Source organism: Cavia porcellus, unplaced genomic scaffold (genome assembly GCF_034190915.1).
Source record: "Cavia porcellus strain 051 isolate PalLab524CR breed Dunkin Hartley unplaced genomic scaffold, mCavPor4.1 scaffold_10, whole genome shotgun sequence".
NCBI classification, from domain to species: Eukaryota; Metazoa; Chordata; class Mammalia; order Rodentia; family Caviidae; genus Cavia; species Cavia porcellus.
This window is the reverse complement of record NW_026947493.1, coordinates 34478782-34493557: the sequence shown is the minus strand read 5'-3', so window position 1 is coordinate 34493557 and position 14776 is coordinate 34478782. Positions and strand designations below refer to the sequence as shown.

The following is a 14776-nucleotide window of genomic DNA, read 5'->3' as shown; positions in this document are numbered from 1 at the left end:
GCACCATAGCTGAATGCATTTTACCTTGTGATGACAAGTAATCATGTTTATTAAACAAAAAATGCTCAACAAAATAGTCTCCTTCATTATCTGTAGTGTTAGGCTTCCGATGGGCAGCATATCGCTGCTACCCAAACCCTAATCTGTGAATACCCCTCGTTAATTATCCAAATTATCCACATTGATGAAAAGTCATAATTATAAAGATGGCTTAAGGAATCAACCTTTTACTTTGCCGACTCTTTCCTGTAGAGAAAGACATCAAGTTTATGAACTAAAGCCATTCTCTCAATAAATAGTTGATAATGTAAAAACCTAGGTATATTCCAAGAAACACTGCACGAGATGTCCCACATAAACGTCAATTCTTTTCTGGGGTCAATGGGTGAGACACACATTATCTGTATTTCTGCTGTATACTTATCACCACAATTCTGGAAAATGTAACTGGAACCTTCTTCCCATGGACATCCGTTCCCTAAATGCAGGTCTAAATAGAATGAAAAATTCTGCCTCTACTGACATCCCCCAAGGAGGATGGAACAAGAATCACACAGATTTAAGCCTTTTATTATTCATGTTGAAGGTGTGGAACTTACATGTTTACCAGTCCAGGTTCTCAGAACACAGAAGTGTTCAAACCAGGCCTCTCCAAAGAACCCAAACAAACTTGCATTCTTCGAAGAAAATGAAGCAAGACAGAGGCAGTTGAATAAAGGCATAAATGTGTCAAATAGGAAAGGTAATTGAAAGTTGAAGTGAATAGAAACCCCTGCAGTATGTGCCAACTAAGGAAGGCAGCACACGGGCTCACAGCAGCGCACCGAACTTCCCCTCCAGGGCCTGCTGCCCGTACCGCCCAGCCGTAGAGCCTCTCAGGTCCATCGCGACATGCAAATCCCACCAGCCGCCCTCCACACTCAACACACACAACTCTGTGAATATGCGGCTTACCACGTTTTTAAAATCACAAATATCTTCCTTCTATGGAATTAGTAAGTTGCTATTCCTATGCTCAGCAAAGACAAAAAGAAGAAACAATAGAGAAGTCTGCATTGAATACCTAATGTAGTACCCTAAGTTAACATGGTGAAACACATGGTATCAAGCACAGAAGCAACGGAGACAATGATTCCTTCTAATATGACAGCGAAGCAGAGTTACATGTTTGTGTTTACATGGATGAAGTCAGTAATAATGCTGCCACCCCAAATTATATCACCTCATAAAAGCATGCTACCAAGATGGCAGTTTACCTATCTCCAAATACCTTCACATACATGGCCAATTCATATATGACAATTTCGTAAAGTTTAGGTCTTAGTACAAAAATTACTAAACTGCTATTCTAAAAACTAACATACTGTATTGATTCACAATATGAAATGCCAACTAGAGAAACTATATAAAATACATCAAATTGTATGGTACTATAGCATACATTTAACTGAAAATCAAATTAAAATGTCCATGCCTTAAAAAGTACACTAACAGTCTATTATGCAACACAGTACTGTCACCTTTGAGTACCCTTGATACAGCGCTCATGCATTTTCCAACTGAGTTTTCTAACTCATTTTAAGGCATTTTAATTATTCAGGGTGCAGCAAAGTGATGGACAGATACATACAGTTTTTGATTTGAAGAAGCAACTCCTCACACAAATGGCCAGAAACTTGAAAATAAGAAAGACAATTGTTTCCTTGCTCTCCCAACTTATATTATGCTTCCTACCCTCAAAGCACCTCAGTCATACCCTGAACTCTTTAAAACAATGTTCCCTGCTAGTTTAAAAAATGCAGTCACATTTGGTAGGTAATGGGCTAAGACGGCCAAAAGATACCTGGAAAATGTTCCCCAAGTTGCCTAACACGCCCTTTCTAACACTCAGCAAAGTCCTTGCCAAGCAACACAAAGCCCTGGGTATTTCAAGCCCCTCACATCACGTAATTATACATCCAAGAGCTAAAGCAGATATCTACTTCTGGGATCCAGGGCCAAGCAACATCTCACCTTCCCCTAGTATCACCTTACCAAATAACAGGCAGCAGCAAGAAATGACAACAAAGCCATAAACAGCTGGAAATAATTACACAATTGTCAAGCTGCATACACGACAAAAGCAAAGCAAGGCGAGTGATTCAATATCAGAAAGGATGCTGATGAGAAGGTAAGAGAAGCATTTTAGCTGTTTCCAATTTGCTATTACAGAATAACCAATAATAGAGCTGATGGGGTTTAGTGTATGTGTGTGTGCTCTCAAGTGTGTGTTCTAACTTTAGAAAGGAGGAATAAACATATTCATGTGCCCATCAACTGTGAGCTAGGAAAAATATGTAAGTGTGCGCACACACACGCACACACGCACACACACAAACCATTCACAGACTCTGAAGGGAATCTTTGAGAATTACAACTACAACATGCAGATGAGAAATATTTCCTTAAAGTTATACAAAATGTTCTCTTTTTCAAAGGCAAAGGGAAAATACGCAGGCAACAGCACAGTCCACAGTGCTTCACATAAAATACCTGACAAGCCGGCAAAAAGCCAAAGCAAAGCAGCCTGGGATGTACTCAGATTAGAATAAGAGGGAAACAGGTAGTTCCTATAAACCCTGAGGGTTACGGACAGGTAAATTATCATCTCTTACAAAGACACATAGTAGCATCAAGTTTATATCAACTGTCTTTAAGTCAATGAACACCTTCCCAAATTACACAGGCAAGCGAACAATCTTACCCATGGTTTGAAGAAATATAGCTACTGGCAATTTTTAAGCCAGCATACCTCATCATCCCATTATGGGATATTTAGGTTTATTATGATATTTAGATTTCACATGACAAACTGTTTCATATAATGTTCCCCAAAATGCTACTCTCTAAAACAGAATGCCATAAATAAAATAACGTACTTGGTTACCAGGCAGCACGCACAACACATATGGTACACCGGCCCCAGAAACACATTTAAAAATGCTTAAAAGTTAACTTAACAATTTAAGCTGTTTGTACCCATTTTCAGAGAATTATCCCCAAAAGGCCAATTTTATTTTCTATTGCCAGGAGAATATGTGAATTAATCCTGTTGATTTCCTAACTTGAAAATCTCTTAAAAACCCTTCCATTCTCTCCTCTCCAGTTCATCCTTTTTATTTCTTGGAAGGAAGAACGAAGGACCATATCCCTCACAATGTAATTTTAAGCATAATGCTGCCTGTTTGAATTAAAATTGATGCAGCTTCTGATAAAAGCCTAATAATAATCAATTCTCCATTCTCATTCTCCAGAATTATATGGACACAGACCAAATTCTTAAGTTTGTAGGCCACGCTCCTAGGTTATTACCCGGCAGTGCAGCTGAGTGGAAAGATAACCACATCCATTCTTCTTATCTGTAATGATGTAATGCATCCCAGCCCTGGGTCTAGATGATTGGGGAATAATGGGATTGTACAACCGCAGGGATGACAAACAATAGTGTCTGTCTTCCTCTGATACACGGAACCCCGTGCCTCCAGTGCAAGAGGAAAAGCATCAGAAAACAGGCACTGATTCTGCTTCTCCGATGAAGTTAGCAATTTTTGGCCTGAGTTGCATCTGCTGTCACACTGAAACAGCAGTACTGACACTGAGAAAAGAGCTGTGCAGAAGCACTCAGTTTCCAAGCCCCAGCCAGGACAGTGAGAGTGAGTATCCTGGTTTTTCTTTGTGTTTAGAATCAAGTGTCATCTAAAAATAACCGGTTGGTAGGGAGAAGTCGCTGCACAGCACAATGCCAAGAAACTGGGATCAGAGACTCCTCTGATAACTGATGCAGCTCCGGCTCACGTTTGTTTGGAAAACTAAATCTGCCTCCATTTTCTGTGCTGGAAAAATCATTGCTTCCTGCCACCACAGAAACCTTACCTTTTGCAGAAGCTGGGAGCCCGAGTACTTAGCAGCAATGGATTTTATCTCCCCACCAAAAGCGGAGGCCCATAGCTTCACCCTACGGGGAGAAAGGGCATGGAAGAAACGGAACGCTCCTGTCACAGCCAACACACACACACACACACACACACACACACACACACACACACGGGGCTGTGGTGAAAGAACAGGGCGCTATAACATTAAGGGAAAGGGGGGATAGAAAATGCGCGTTGGTACAAGCCACTAGCAACAAACTGCGGAGCGCAACGTAGAAGGGGGTCTGAGGTGGGTCACAGAGTTCAGAATTCGCAAACTCTCCCAGGTTCCCCCAAAAGCCCACTGGCTTCATCTCAACAACTGCCCTGAGGACTTGAACACCCCAATGGTCATTGCCCGGCAAATACTAGTAGGAAGAAATCCACCCCTCCCCCTCCCCCAAAAGAGTGAGATGTCAAGGCAAAGAAGGGGGTAATTTAATGGCCCACGGAAGTTGGAGTCGGTAAACAGGCTCCAAACTTGGCGCTGTTACTTGAGGTGAGCCTCTCCGGGTCTCACTCGCAAACCTGCGGGAAGGGGCGAAAGGGTCCCACCCAGCCTCGCCGCCCCGGGCCCGCCGGAACGCAGGTGCGAGAGGCACAGCCGGCGCCGCAGCGGGTCCCGTGCAGCCGCACCTGCAGGCGCCCAAACTTGGGTACAGCGGTCGGGGCGCGGCGGCGGGTCCCCTCCCGGGGCGGCGCAGCGCCGGACTTACACGGAGAGCGGAATCTGCTGCTCCGAGAGCACCACGTCCCCCAGCGCGGCGTAGAGAAGCGTGGCGGCCAGCAGCGCCGAGGGCCCCCGGGACGCGCGGCGCGGCGAGCCCGGCCCGGCCATGCTGGGCTCCGTCCGACGCGCCGGCCGCGGCTGCAGCGAGAGTGGCCGCGGAGAGCGGCGCCGGGCGACGGCGGGCGGGCGAGCGCGCCGGGCTGCTGCTGCTCCGCTCTCTCCGCGCCGCGCCGCCCCGCCTGCCGCTCGCGCGCCGGGCTCACTTGGGGAGCAGAAAAAGGGGCGGGCGGGGGAGGGCCGCGAGGGGAGGAGCGCGGCGGGAGGCGGGAGCAGGGGAGCCGGGCGCGCCTCTTCGCGGCCCCCGCCCCGCCTCGCCTCGGCGGCCCCGGGAGTCCGCCGGCCGCGGCGGGAGGGCGGCAGGCGCTGCGCGGGCGGGGCCAGCGAACTCCGGTGTCCTTGGCCGCGGCGGATCGCGCCCTGCCCCGCCCGGCCTCTGCGGCCGCCGAGTTCTTTACAACTCCGCAGTCGCCGCCGCGGGCGCGACGCTCCGGCGGCCCCGCGGGCTTCCAGGCCCGGCGACCCGAGCCGGGTGGGTACGGAGACGCGGGAGGGAGGCCCAGGCCCGGGGCCCGCACTTTGCCGCCGGAGGCTCGCAGCGGGCGCCGCGTGCCGGGCCGCCTGGGCGGGGCCGGGCCGGGCCCGGGGCGATGGGTCGCGGGCTGCGGAGCCCTGAGGTGTCGCAACCCCACCCACGGGCTGTTCGCCGGGCAGCCGAGGGAGCCCCCTGGGGAGCGGACCGGCCGGGCGCCGGCAGAGCGGGGTGGGGACGAGCTGTGGGGTCAGGGGTCGCGCGGGGGCAGCGCCGCGTGGCCGCCCACTGCCGCTCCTAGCCGCGCACCCGGCGAGGAAAGCGCGGAGGGCGGCGTGGCGCGGGCGCCCCGGCTCCGGCAGAGCTCGCGGCTCGGCGGTCCCTGGGCTTTCTGACCCGGACCCGGGGTTTCGGCTCGGTGCTCGCGTTCGTCCGCCGAGGCCGGGGTCCGCGCCGCGAGGTGAGTGGTGGTGGCGGGGATGGCGGGGCTGGGAGAGGAAGCAGATGCTGCGCCGGTCCGTTCCGCCCCGCAGACAGCCTGGGTTTCGGGGAAGGGATTCCTCCACCCGGGGCTTCACTCCGAGCCCCGTACCCCAGGCGGGATGCAGCTGAGCGCAGGCAGAGGCGCACTCGAGGTGACCACGGAGGAGGGGCTGGGGAAAAGAAGTCGGGAAGGCTCGGCGCCGGGAACTGGGCTTCCCGCAGCGGCTCCCCCATCCGAATACCCAGCCCCGTCCCCGTAGAAGATCCGGGGTGTGAGTAGGAACTTTGCAGAGCCCTCAGCAGGCTGACGGTGAAGACTGCCCAAGTGAGGCTGAGTCATTCTCACCGGGCGAAGCGCTACTCGGTGGACCCCGGGCAGCCTGGCGCGCTTGACGTCGCCGAGGCCCCCAGCGCTGCCCGCTGCCTGGGTTCGCTTGCTTTTCTGCAGCGTGGATTTTCTGTGTTCTCCCGTGTCACTGCCCTCAGCCCTCTGCACCCTTAGGTGGCAGGAAAGTGAGTGAGGGTGAGTTACAGCTTCCACTGTGTGAGGTTGGGCTAGGACCCAGGCCACCTCTGACGGCCTGTAGTCCTCCAAAAGTTACCCTAGCAGAAATTGGTGTTGATTTTAGAATTGGCTGTCAGGGTGACACACTCCGAGGGATCATTGGTGCTTTTTCCTGCCGCACCAGACCCTGGACTCCCGTGGTCTTTGACAAGTCCCATTCCCACGGAAGGGAGCCACACAGGGAACAGGCCCCATGGGAAAGAGCCAGGTGTGCCCCACCCATGGGCAGTGTCTACAATCTCTACGGTTGACTAACCGGTTATAATGAATTCTCCGCTTCTGTGCACACCTCCAGCCTATGGAAGCTTGCCAGCCTTTCCCAGAGCTAGCTAAGCACAGCCTGACCCCGGGGCAAATGGTCCGGATGGCTTTGATGCTCAACTTGTGGACTGGGAGAAAATTAATTTTTCTGTCAGAACACAAGCGCCTGGGCTTTGTCCATTCCTTCTATTTCCTCTGTATGGTCACAGCCCTTTGCCTGAATGTGAAGCCCTTGCTTACACATCCTGTCAATCACGGCAAAGCATCTTCACATGATGGGCACAGTCGGCTGTGCTGGGGAGCCAGAGGTGAACAAATCAGGCGATTTGCTCTCTTCTTTACTCTAGAAGGGAGACAGGCTTTACTCCAAAGCCAAATGATAAGTGGGTGATTATGTACACTGATAAGATACCAACAATAACAATTTGAAGAAAAGTACCTGTGACACCTTTACTACCATTTTGTATGTTAACTGTTGGGAAAACAACTGCCTGCCTGCTGGACAAAGCACAGTGAGGACTACCGGATGCCAAGGTCATGATGACATTTAATAGAGCAGTCATTATGCCCTGCCAGCCTGACACAGGTAAACTCTGCAGTTGTTTAAGGGCAGCTAAAGAGCAGGGAGAGAGGAGCCTGGGCCCACGCATCCCAGCTCCAGGAGTGGAGCATTTATAACACAAAATACAGAACATCATGCACGATGCCTTCAAGATGGATCCCACTAAGTGTTGCCTACTGTCTCAGAAATGTTTGAACTCTTAATAAATTCAGAGCTCAAAGGGTTGCAGAGATTTGGTGTCCTACCACTTACACACTTTACCATTCTTTCCAGAATCAAAAATCAGTACAGAAACAGATTTCTAAACTATAAAGTCCCATACTCTTATTTAACAAAATAGGACAATGAGGCCCAGAAAGATTTAGGCACCTGCCAGAAGACACACAACCACCTAAAGTTCACCTGATTTTGACTGCAGCCAGGAGCACATTCCAGTATAACAGATGCGTCACCAGAGCATTGGATCTTGTTCAACCAAAAGCACACATTTCAGCACCCAGCTGTCATCTGAAACACTGAATCCAACCAAAAGATGTCCATGCAGCTAAGGATGTTGCATGTTGCTGGACAAAACCAAGCCTCTGGTGGGGTTTAAACAGAAATGAAAAAGCCTGAAACATACATGAAGGCTTTAACGAGTTCACCGGTTCTCAGTGGGTTCCACGGTAAGACCTGGAACACCAGTTCTCTGGGAAGAGGAACACAGCTCCAAGGGCATTTGAGCTGTCAGCACCATTCTATGTGATAATAACTTGAGGCTGTACTGGCATTTGGTGGACAGGGTGCAGAGCAGTCCAACAAGGAAGAATTCCCATGACCCACAGGACTTTCAAACATCCCTCTGGACATTTAAGTACGGGAAGAAAACACATATGACCATTTGAATCCAGAAACTCCTATATATATGGATTTTTGCATGATTTTAATAAACACTGAATTTTCCAGGAATGCAACTACTGTGTAAATAAGGGGAAGGTTGTCTCATTTTTTTTCAGATGCTTACCAAGACATTTTGGGGTTTTGTTTGTATGATGTGTAGGTGAAGTGCTTTGGTTTTGTTCTTTTTGTTTTGCAAAATCACTTTCCCAAAGGCAGCTATGCTTACAGGTCCTAAGCCATCAACACAATGTATCCTTTGGCTCTGCATTGGTCATTGTGTGCCCATAGGTTTAAGAAGCAAATGACTTCACGACATCTTACAATTAATCTTGCATAAGCATTTCACATAACGAAATATCTTTTATTACACGTTACTTTTACTTCTCTTTAATACTGTCAGATAAGGCAGCATACTGACCTTTAAAAAATTTTGACTTAGGGTAGGTAGACTTATGTGAATTCCATATCAGAAAGTAAGGGACTGTAGAACCTAAACAGTAAAAATTCTAGTCTGGATGAAAAAGGAGCACAGAAGGCTAGTATGATGGCTGGGGATATAGCTCATTGGCACAGTGCCTGCCTGGCAAGCACAATGTCCTGAGTTCATTTCCCAGTGCAAGAAAAAATGTCCTGTATGATCACTGAAGATACAAATTGTTTCACCCTGAAATACCAAAACAGCAATGCTATAATCTCAGATCTAGCAATTCCTCTTCTGGGCATTTATCTTAGTTACTAAATGATGTACAGTGGTACCTCAGTTCATGAACACTTCTGTCTGTGAACAGTTTGGTTCACAAACAGAGATGGGCAAAATTTTGTTTTCATTTGTGAACTCTGCTTGAGGTGACAAACGTGACTGCAGCCATCTTGCGCACGTGAGCATGAATATGGCCTTCTCTTCCAGAATCGTGGAACAAATGAAGTCAGTGAGCCACGAGACCACTATACATATATATCGCTTACTCTTGCCACATCATCACCAAGACAAGACCGGAAGCAACAACCCAAACTGGGCATCAGTAATGACTGGTAAAGAACAGTGACATTTTCCCTAGCCAGCTCTGTGTGCAGGTATGTCCGTGCCAAGGAGACCACTAGAACAACAGAAGTATTCCATTTTCTAGGCCAGTTTAGCTATGTCTGAAATGTCCTAGGAAAATCTATAGACCTAAGATCATGCCAGATTGACTGTCCAAAGTTCCTTGCAAGAAATAGATATTAGGCAACTTCAGCTAAATTTTACCAAAGGAGATAATCCTTTCAACTCTGCAGTCTTGCACTGACACAGAAGAGGAGGTCCCATAGGTTCTCAAGACAGGATATGACACGAGTGACCACAGAGGCACTTAGTACCAGATATGACCCCTCTGTTTAGGAGCTGCCCTGACCTTGAGAAGCTGTCCTGGCAGGAGCACAGGCTCACCCCAGAGGAACAGTCTGAGTGGATCAGCCCACTGTACCCCAGCAGTTTTGTGCTGGGGAAGAGACCTCATATTCAATGGAGAGGATCCCAGGAACCAACTTTTACTTGTCACCTTGGTCTGCACAGAAAAGCAGCCGAACCCTCACACAGCCACACATACCACACAGGGAGGCAGCTCCTCGGCAACCATCCACCTTGGTCAAGAGCAGAAAGTGTGTGTGGAATGAGGAGCCCTTAAATGAACAGTTGCGACATATGTGGATGCTGCTATTCTGGTTTTGTTTCACATTCAACACATCAAGCCAAATGGAGGAAGAGAAGGAAGTGTTCGTGCATAACGTACCTTCTAATTGTTTGAATCTCAGGTTATCTGTTTTCACAGAGTGCAGATTGCCTTCTGGAGGTGAGCGACACAAGGAAATATCTTCCCAGGATCAGAGCAGTTTCTTTAAAACCTTTTAAGAAATTTCAAGGTTTCCAAATGTCCATCAAATGGAAATTTGTTTAATTAATTGCAGTTTGTCATACAATGAAATTTCATCAGCCGTTTAAAAGGAAAAATAACTTCTATGCATAGAGGCACCATATGCCACTCTGTCTATAAGTAAAAATGTTAAATGGAAAAAGATCACAGACTATAAAATGATATTTGTAGTATAAACCCATTTTTGATTGCATTAAAAACACAAATATAAGTGTAACTGCAAGTATAGGTAAAGATATCTTGCTATACAGCTTCTGAGTTGGTAAATATGTATCAAACATCAAAGTCACTAAACAGTTAATGCCAGTTACCTCTGGAAAACAGGATGGAGAAATCAAAGGGAAAGTTTCAGTTTTTCACTTTCAACACTTTGGAGTGCTTGAATCTTTACAGAAATCCCCCAGACTGGAAGATGATGAGTCTGGGGATGTTGACATATGAAGCTTCCAAACTACTTTTTGTCCCAAAAGGAACAAGTGATTTGTGCACAGTCACTTGTTTCAAAAGCATGATGTGGTAAGAAAGAAAACCATCACTGCTCTTAAGTTCATAAACGGGCAGGGGAGAAGAGGCTGGTTGTCAGGGCTGGGATAAGGCCCTGCCAGGAGGTATTAGTGCACATCTTTTCAGCTGAGGAGCACAGACTCAAGAGCAGGCTCCGCCTTAGCAGGATGGCCCAGACAGAGCCTCTGAGTGCCTCATGCGTCCATCAACAGTCCCTGCGCTGTTATCACAGGTAACAAATCTTTAAGTGCTGAAGTTCAATTCCTCAAATATCTATTACGCATTAAAATGTTTTTAATGCCTGTGTTTTGGGGGCATAAGATTTAAATTCCAAGAATATCAAGAATCAAAAATATTATTTCTCTGCTACATTACTTTTGTGATCTAATATTTTGCATTTTGAATGAAGTAACCAAATTTCAAATCTATATGTATATATGGAGGCCCTCTTTTGAAGTTAATTTTGAGGTTATCCACCTTCCGCTTCTCACCTCGGTCAGCTTCCCCAGTATCATCTAGCAACAACCACTCCCCCCATCCCCCGAATTCAACAGGCTGCACTTTGGAAGATAAACCGCAGTTCATAGATAATGGACTTAATTCTAGGAGCAAATAGAACTTTCAATGAGATTAGCTGTTTATTAATGTGTTAAAGTATTTATTCCTAATAGTTTTCTGTCTTTCAGCATTGAGTCGAGCTGGCAGGACTGAGCGTAGCTTCTTGTAAAAAGAGTAACCCTAAAATCTCAGCTCGGTCAGAGAACAGTGTCAGTCCCCTCCGCCCTTGTTGTCACAGTTTTACCTCTACACATTTTCTGCTGCCTCAGGTGGTGAGATGCCGACCTCCTATCATACAGGGTCCTCTTTATCAGATATTCTAAGTGACCAGTTATGTGCAGCTGTTTTATCTGTAGTAGATTTTTACAAATCCTATCTTTGTGGCACAATATATAAAGGTAAAGAATATTGGCCCAACCTATCTGAAGAATTAAAATCCTCTGACAAACTTGCTCTTTATGACATGAGTTGAAATGGCCATATGATTTAATAGAAATGTTACAAACCCTTGGCAAATCCTAATTTTAAGAATTCCTCTTAGAAAAAGTATCACGGACACAAAAATATTTTGCTGTATGAACACATCATATTGTCTATAATAAAGAATAAACTACTTCCTTGCCTAAAAATGTGGTATTGATTAAACTAATTGTGGCTGATTCTTGTAATATTATGCAGCTATTAAAAATTATGCTGTTTTTATCTTAAATATAAAAAGCCAATCATTAATAATTATATAATCAATAATTTAAAAGTTATTATCAATAAATGCAGATAAACAACAAAATTGAGCATCTTTATCATTACAGAACTTGTACTTTTCTTTCTCCCTTTTTTATTCAATCATTTCTTTTAAATTACTGAAGCACTGTGTGAGTATAATTTTAAATAGTGTTCAACAAATCCATGAAGTAAAAGAAATGCAAAATCTCCCTTTTCCCCAGCGGAAATGACTGAATAATTTGTTTTTAGTTGTTTTATGGTCTGTCCTTATAACTTTAAATAGTAATTTATCCATCTGTGTTTTTTATTATTTGGTCATCAACATAGACATTTTACAGTTCCTTTTACAATGCACATGGTGGTGTAAGGAGAGTCCCTGCCCACATCAAGGTTGCCTACCAGTGGGTCTACAAGCTTTTCTTCTCCATGCTGCATCAGTCTGGATCCCTGGATTTACCACAGGGAAGAGGATGTTCAGATTTCTGTTTACCCTTTCAATACTCTCTCTGCTTCAAATGTAAATTTGGCAAAAACAACATTTATATTATGGGGTTTATGTTGTTTAGGCTGTATTATACTTTACTTTTTAAATTAATCCCCAAGCATCATCTACGATTCATGATAGAAACTGAAACCTGCACTTGTGGCAGCAAACTGGTAATAGACTCTGAAGCTGTGGAGGTTGACTAAACGCACACAGAAAAGACATAGTGTATGGCAAAGCTGTCCTAAATTGTTAGCTGAGAGAAAAGAAACCGAGTTTCACAAAGAACACAGAATTCTAGTATGAACAAGACCCCTTTAACTCAGCCTCTTTTTATTTTCCTCTCTCAGAAAAATCTTTCAAAAGCCACAGTGATGTTTAAAAATCCTCACATTCCATTTTCATCAAAACAAGAAGGCAGATAGTCTGGGGTCTACAAAAATCAGCAAAAGCTGCCAGAGGAGCAGATGATGCAGGAGCTGCAGCAGGAGTGCGTGGGGTGGAAGGACAGAGTGCTAAAGGGTCTCCGCACCAGAAGACTCCAGAAGTCCCAGCGGCCAGGAAGTCACACTTCTCCCTGAAGTCTCTCGTGGCAACACTGGACATGGGCCTGAAATGGCACAAAATTGGAAGTAGAAGCCCTTCGGGACTCAGGGGACCTCCCTAGAGCAAAGAAGATGGTACTGCCCAAGGAATCACGCAGTCCAATTACCTTTAATAGCCTGTCACTGTGAAAGCAGATAAGGAGGAAGTCTGTGGGTTGTGAAGACAGGTGGAAACGAGGCGTGTTCAGTTGATGCCCCACTCTCCTTCCCCGGTGTGCCTACTTGAAGACCCTGCACACACTGATCTAGGAAATCAAGCACTCAGTGATGAAGAGAAGAGGGGAGAGGAGGGAGGCAGAGAAGAAGGAAAAGAAGAAGGTGGCAATGAGAGGAGAAGGGGGTTATAGGAAAAGGCAGCCAAGGAGGACAGAGAGAGAGGGGGGAGGACAAAGAGAAAAATAAAAGAAAGGGAGAGATTGAGGAGGAAGATACCAAGGAGGAAAAATACTCCAGTACAAAGATTTCATTCTCAAAAATGTAAAAAGTAATAAAATTTACCCCCCCAAAACAAAAAAGACATTTTTCCATAACGCAGATGAAACTAACAATTTATTTCAACTTTCAAAGCCTAAGAAGCAATCATCCTAGTGATGGAAGATCACAGGATTGCAATGCAATCATTCAAAAAAGAGCTGGTGAGACAGGCTTACAGAATTCTAGAAAGAATTAAAAGAAAAAGATAATACTAAAAAAAAATAAAGATGAAACTGGAAGCAATATAAAGGGGAATAAATACTGAAGAAAGCAAAGTAAGGCACATAGAAAACAAATTATAAAAACAAAAAATAGAAATAAACAGTTAAAATATTAACTAGAATATGAGATATTGATAACTGCCCAAGGTGATTCAAAATAATGCATGATTGTAAGATTTCTTCAAAGAATAAAATCAAGACAATGAGACTAGATCAAATATTTAAAGGTGTAATTGCAAATGTAAAACTTTGTTGAAATATAAAACTTGAATCTACATATAAAAAAGTTATAGTATACATTTAGGAAAAGCTATCCTGAATTGTAAGCTGATAGACAGAGTGAAAAGGAGTCCTAAAGATAATATATCCTATGGATGGATAAGCAAAAAAAACCAAAACCAAAAACATGCTGCTTATAAAGGGCCACAGGTTTCTCCATAGCAACATTCAGAACCAAAAGATAATGGATTTCTAAACACTTCCTAGGGAGAAAAGTGGGGCAAGTATTGTATCCAACCAAGCTGACTTTCTCATAGAAAATGTTATAGTTTAGATCTAGACTGTCTCCCAAAACCCTCTTTTGGATATTGTACAAATATCAATTATCTCTGAATTTACATATTTAATATGATTTAATAAAACACTAAGTTTATTTTAGAACACACAACTCTAGAGGTCATATGAGAATTCACATTTTATATATATATATAAAATATAATCAATACAACTATATACATATAATCAATACAACATTGTTGAGACAAATTAAAGAGTATCTAATAAATGGAGCATACTACCATTATTAGTAAGATATCTATTTTCCCAAAATTGATCAACTTGACTCTGAAAATCCCAGAAGATATTTTTATAGAAGTGAATAAGCTGATTCTTAAATTTATAGGGCAATATAAAGAATGTAGAATAGACAATATGATCTTGAAAAAGAACAAAGTTGGAAGATTTACATAATCCAACTTCCATACATTTTAATAATTCAACAATAATCAAGATGTGGACTTTGTATATGGCCAGTCGATTTTCTTTGAACAAAGATCCCTAGGTAATTCAATGGGGAAAGAATTGTGTGTGTGTATATATATAGATATATAGATAGATATATATCTGAATTGGCAAAAATGGCCCTCAAACTTTGCATCACAAAAATTAATAATTTTTGTATGAAAAATTAAATACATAACAAAAATCATGAGCAAATCTTTCTTAGAATACAATAAACACTAATCATAAAAGAAGATACTGATAGTTTAGACTTCA

The 14776-nt window shown here is 44.5% G+C and overlaps 1 protein-coding gene across 4 annotated transcripts in view; it reads right to left on the bottom strand.

Moving 5' to 3' along the window:
* Cacna2d3 (calcium voltage-gated channel auxiliary subunit alpha2delta 3) overlaps positions 1-4904 on the bottom strand; it is an 839385-nt gene extending 834481 nt beyond the window's left edge. For 3 of the 4 annotated variants that reach the window (XR_010050128.1, XM_063257291.1, XM_003479964.4), the window contains exons 1-2: positions 4670-4902; positions 3913-3994 (exon numbers count right to left, since the gene is read on the bottom strand). Coding sequence is in view for 3 of the 4 variants with exons in the window: in XM_063257291.1 (XP_063113361.1) it covers positions 3913-3994; positions 4670-4791 (204 nt within the window). In the remaining variant the exon portion in view is untranslated. Of the gene's footprint in view, positions 1-3912; positions 3995-4669 lie in introns of all 4 variants that reach the window. The other variant, XM_063257292.1, reaches the window with a different exon arrangement.
* Between the last annotated feature and the right edge of the window lie 9872 nt (positions 4905-14776).